We start from the raw sequence: 6,000 nt of genomic DNA on the forward strand, positions 1-6,000 counted from the left end.
TTACTAGTAATAAATAAATAAAAATATCCCATCATTTGTAGATGCTATAACTTTTGCACAAACCAATTAATATACACTTATTGGGATTTTTTTCACCAAAAATATGTAGCATATATACCATATTTTCCGGCGTATAAGACGACTGGGCGTATAAGACGACCCCCTACTTTTCAAGTTAAAATATTGCTTTTGGGATATACTCGCCATATAAGACTACCCCCCTTCCGAAGCAAGGCAACACCATTGAAAAACATTTTCTCAGATCTCTCGTATGTCTCCAAGGTACTGTAAGAAAGTGAGGTAACCATTCAAACAGCACACTAGGTGCTGCATGGCTCTGTCACAGTGTGCCACATAGCTTTTGGGTACCGATTTTGTTATTGCTAAACTGTGTTATAGTCTATCATTCAGTACAGCTATAAATTAACAAAGTTAGCACCCAAAAGCCATGTAGATCACTGTGACAGAGTAATGCAGCAGCTAGTGCGCTGTGTGACTGAAAATCCTAATGCTAATCATCATAAGGCACTTTGAGGATTCTACAGTGCGGTACTTAAGACATTACAATATGCAATTATAGTCCCTACTCACTGTGTGCTGCCAGTGCCATGCTACCCGCCGCCATCGGGATTCGTTTTAAATCTCCCGCTCCCTGCGAGTCACCTCCACATACCGTAGTCCCGTCGCCTGAGCAATAGAGTTCAGATCACTCCGCCGCCAGAGAGCAGCTACGGTATCCAGAACTTCCTGAACATGCGACGCGGCGCCGATAATGTACATGTGCCCGAAACAGAAGAAAAAGTCCCTGCATCGCTCCAATCTCCTGGGCATCTCTCTTGAAGGTACTTTGAAAATAGTATACTCGGCGTATAAGACGACCCCCGACTTTTGAGAAGATTTTCCTGGGGTAAGAAGTCGTCTTATACGCCGGAAAATACGGTAATGCATATTGGCCTAAATTTATGAAAAAATTTGATTTTTTTAGTTTATTTTAGGCTGTGTTTTATAGCAGAAAGTAAAAAATATTGTTTTATTTTTTTTTCAATTGTCACTCTTTTTTGGTTTGTAGTGCAAAAAAAAAAAACCGCAGAGGTGATCAAATACCACCAAAAGAAAGCTCTATTTGTGGGGGGAAAAAAGACATAAATTTTATCTGGGTACAGCATCGCACGACCGTGGAATTGTCAGTTAAAGTAACGCAGTCCCCTTTAGTAAAAAATGGCCTGGTCATTAAGGGGGTAAAATCTTCTGGTCCAGAAGTGGATAACAGGGGAATGCTCTGCAGCTTGCACTCTCAAAAGCGTGGCTTTATAAAGTAATACAAAGGTGTATTTTCCATTCAGTTTGAAGTTTTGAGACTGATTCATTCTCTTATGTACTGTATATTCCATCATCTATATAATAATACATTTAAAGTAGACCCAGCATATTATTTTGTTATGTGCATGCATGCAAAGTAATGTAAATGTACTTTGCTGACAATGCCTTTATCTGTTTTCCTCTCCAGAGGCATGGCACCATTTCATTCAGGCATCATCCATGATTCGCATGTACCTCTGAGACTAAAAAAGCTGGCTTTGGGATAAAACAGTCATCACGGATTTGTGACACAGAACATCCCCGAACTGCAGCCTCTCACCCTGTGACTTGCTGCAAAGTTACATTGTTGCAGTAGGATCACTGGAAGAAAGATAGCAGAGAAAATACTTTTTTTCTGCCTGCAGAAGACTGATAGCATAATTTAATGGCTGCATGCACATGAGCAGTTTGGCCCAACAGCATCAAATACCAACATTTTCAGGCACCCAGTAGGCACAGGTGCAACATCTGGCCCCACTGCCATCAGCCTACCACATCTTTGACAGGCTGATATACACGGCGGCTCGATGCTGTACCAAGCAGTACTCATGCTTAGGGCCATATGCATTCAGGGATATATGCCCAGAACACCTGCATTTTAGGTATATGTCCTAATCGGCCCTAATCGTGAGTACTACTGGGTACAGCGTCCAGCTGCCATGTATTTCAGCCTGTCAAAGTCACTGGACAATGAATTTCCTTTAACTTTAAAAGATTTATCTTCTTAAAAAACATTTATACTGATGCTGTATATGGTGACATGTCAGGAATGTGTTCTTGTAGACATGTAAAGAGGTCCACTTTAAATGCTGTTTTCTTGTTCATACAGGAACACATGATATTATGTAGATTTGCAGATCAGACAGCTGTCCAGCTTCCACCAGAGCGAAGACTGATAGGTAAGTGTATGTATGCTACATGGTATATTTGAAAATATAGGTTAGATATTCGTGCACTAGTTACAATAATATTATTGGGCTATGAGGAACATTTCTAAGTACATTTTTATATATTACAAGAAAAATGAATTTCCCTTAAGTAAAGTATACTATGAAGCTCATACAGTAGACAAGGAGCCGCTGCAGTTGTTTCCCTTGAATGTCAGTTATTCCTTTCAAGAATCTCAGGACATGCGGTTGCATCTCACTCAACCAACTGCAGGTCAGTCAGGGGGATTTATGAAGCTTTTGGCATCAGTGCTTTATTTCTTTTAGATCTGGTTTAGCATTGAGTAAAGACTATTTTTACTATTGAAACAGAAAGTTGTTAACCTAAAAAATAGAATGTAAACTGAACAGTTTATCTGTTACAGCATAATTGTCCTTAGTCTGCCTGTAAAAAAGAGCAGCCTGTCCGCTTCAATCTTTCCTGCTTCGATAATGAAAAAAATACCAACACCACCAAAAAAAATGGTGGCACCACGCCCCCTCACCTTTAATTAGCAGACATTAGACTCATGCTAAGCTGAACTAGTGTGATTGCCAGGGGGAGTGAACAGATGGGAGAAGAGTCCAATGAGTCTCCGCCTCCTGAGCTCCGGCCCATAGACACGTCCATGTACCGGAGTTTTGTGGAGGGGTGTGATAGGCACCGGGATGAGAAAATGAATGGATGTGCTTTGGATTTGTATTACAAAATGTCTTTTCTTATTGCCACACATTAGGTTTACAACCACTTTAAGCCTCGGTTCACACTTCTGCGTGTGCGGGGTTCGCATGTAATGTCTGAGCGCACTGCTCCGACATTACATGCGATCAGCTGTGCGGTGCGAGTTTAGCCATACAGTTTGTATGGCTAAATTCGCATCGCACCCGCAGCAAACACGCACAGGAGGCATTTTTGCTGCCGCATCAGGATCGGATCGCACAGCGGTTCACACTTGTGCGATCCGATCCTGTGCGAACTGCACGATCGCACTGCGATATGCGATCAAACTGGGGGTGTCGTTAAGATTACATTGACACCCCCAGCGTATCGCATATGGCAGTGTGAACTGCCGGGGGTGCGTGTGCGATGCGGGAACAGGCTGCGAATTCGCAGCCTTCCTGCATCGCATATATGTGAACCGAGCCTTAAGGTAAAATAAATGTAAAGCCAAGCTTCAATTTTTAAAAGAGTGGGGACATCTTCTCTATTGTTATTGCTGTCTCAATCATGGGTTGGTTTTCTCTCCCATGTTATAATTTATAACCCCAAGGGTCTTCAATAAATAGACACAGAGGACATTACAAAGTTCACAACTTTCTGAGCCTCTGCCACAAGAACAGAGAAAGCAACAATTACCTGTCGGAGGTCCTGATCCATGTACCACTCTGTGTAAAACTAAAACAGGATAAAAGTTTTGACAGGGAAAGTGTAAATCAGTAGGTGATTGCTAATTGCCTGGGTATCAGTGCTAAATTACAGACTGTCGGGCATGATTCACAAAGTTTGAACTGGCATTATTGACATTGATTACCTTAGGCTGGCCATACATGTTCTATTGTCTTGTACAATTTTCCTTTACATTTACCAAAAACCATATAATATGAGGTTAAAACTAAACCACTTTCAATTGTATTCAATCAGGCAGGCCCTTGCACTACATAGTTAAGGGTAAATCTAAAACAAAATTGTACAAGGAAATTGAACATGTGTGGCCAGCCATAGCAAGACACAAAAAGTTGCCAGTTTTCTAATGCATAGTTAGTGGCAGTTATTGACAATACCATCTAGGACAATAATATCAAAGTTGCCCTGAATAAATGTATATAAACTGTTAAGCATTGGATTAGCTGTATACAATTCGTTTATCAGCGTGTAAGATCTTCTGTTTCATTTACTTCCAAATTGATTACTACTGACATATTCTAGTTTTAACTAGAGGAAGAGGGTAATATTATATTTTATTTGTGTCCCAAAGGGAAGCGATGTATGGGATTGGTGGACCTGGATCGAGCATGGGCTGCTGAACAGTGTGGATACAAAGCCCACGTTATCTCAATGGAACCAGAGAGTTGTTCACCGAAGAACAATTTGATTGTGGGATCTCCAGTGTAATATGGGGCCAGTTTACCAGACTGTAAGGACAAATGACTTCTGCCTTGATGTAATACGATAGAGAGCCATATATGAAATGCAGCAGTAAAGCAATAGATGGAACAGTCTTATTTCTTTGGTGAAAACCATTTTAGTTACAATTGTTTCATGGCTCTCTTTGCTGTCTTACGTAAAAGACCTACTGTGTATGCTTCTTTACTATCACTTGATATATCAACAGCAAGAACAGTTCGGTATAAGTTTTTAGTTGTGGCTGTGGCTCACTTTCATAGACTTTGTCTGTTTGTTTACGATGGATATTTGTATTGAAATATTGAAAAAAATGATTTTTTTAATAAACATCAACATTTTTGATTTATTGCTGAAGTGGTTTATGTAAATTTAGACAATGGAAAAAGAATTTGTAACCTTGGGATTTTAAAGGCCCATTTTTATGGTTGCGTATTTTTAAACAAGGTATAGATCTTGCATGCGCTTTACTTACATATTACATGTGTTTTGCTGCCAGTTTGAATGTATTTCGCCTCTGATTGTATGAGTTTTGCATGTTGGGCCATCGAAAAACCATAAAGAATAAATATTCTAAAAACCCGAGGCAAAAAGCGTTAGATTACATATTGCTAAACCACAGCTTACAGAAACACTTGGATGAAGACAGTACCATATAATACAGTGGTACAGACTTTTCCTGGATGTGTCTGTTTGGCTTGGTTTCTTTCCTAACCACATGCAAGCCGCAACAGAGGAAATGGGCCCTAAATTAGGGCACCGCTAAATAAAGGGTGGTTTCTGTTTTCAATAGCAGAACTATTTAGATCAATAAAGAAGAACCTATTAACAATTTAACTCTACAGCTGAGAGGCTGCTAACTTCACTTCAATACGTTTTTATTGAGTTTTCAACATAAGTACAGAAAGTAATATGTAAACATGACAACCATGTACTACAGACACAAGGCACACTTTTAAGCTTTGAAAATTGCCGATCACGGTACCCTACAATAGATGCTGGTGTAAAAGTTTTGTATAGATGAGCCTTCGGTTTGTAGGGATCCCCCTCTCTATAGCAGAGGTAAAATGGTGCACCAGTTACATACCCTTATCACTGCTTCTCAGTAAATCATTGCAGTGCACTGGGAGATGGCAAATTTGTTTCCTTCCTTCTGGCATGTGAGATTCAGCATTTCACGACTTCTACCACACAGAATCCTGACTCCCACCTCTGGCCACCAGACAGGAGCTCCCAGACTAATTACTTCAAGCCAATAGGCTTTTTACTTACACTCACCCACTAGTATACTTGTAAGTTAATTAAATCTGCAGGTTTTTACTGCTAAAAAAGAGCCTTCGTTTAATGTAAGAAGGGAAAGTTTTATTTTCTTTCTTTTGAAGTATATAGCTCCCCTGTGGTTTTTCGGGATGCCAAACCTCTAACCATCACTGGTTTTATTAAAGAGATGTGTTTTCATAGAATTGTATATCTAGTTCATCCAGTACAGTCATGAATAATGTTCATGGTTCCTATGTTTTTTGTTTCATTCGTGACATTTAGCATTTGTGCTTTTGTTTTTGGATACATTTATGTTACTGGCAACCAAAATTG

The 6,000-nt window shown here is 39.9% G+C and overlaps 1 protein-coding gene across 2 annotated transcripts in view; it reads left to right on the plus strand.

Moving 5' to 3' along the window:
* GSTCD (glutathione S-transferase C-terminal domain containing) overlaps nt 1-4,609 on the plus strand; it is a 269,194-nt gene extending 264,585 nt beyond the window's left edge. For both annotated transcript variants that reach the window (XM_082243685.1, XM_082243684.1), the window contains exons 11-12: nt 2,189-2,258; nt 4,262-4,609. In XM_082243685.1, coding sequence (XP_082099811.1) covers nt 2,189-2,258; nt 4,262-4,398 — 207 coding nt within the window. In that variant the 3' untranslated portion in view covers nt 4,399-4,609. The remainder of the gene's footprint in view (nt 1-2,188; nt 2,259-4,261) is intronic.
* Nucleotides 4,610-6,000: the final 1,391 nt, after the last annotated feature.

The sequence above is a fragment of the Pelophylax lessonae genome, assembly GCF_965119305.1.
Source record: "Pelophylax lessonae genome assembly, chromosome: 1".
Lineage (NCBI taxonomy): Eukaryota > Metazoa > Chordata > Amphibia > Anura > Ranidae > Pelophylax > Pelophylax lessonae.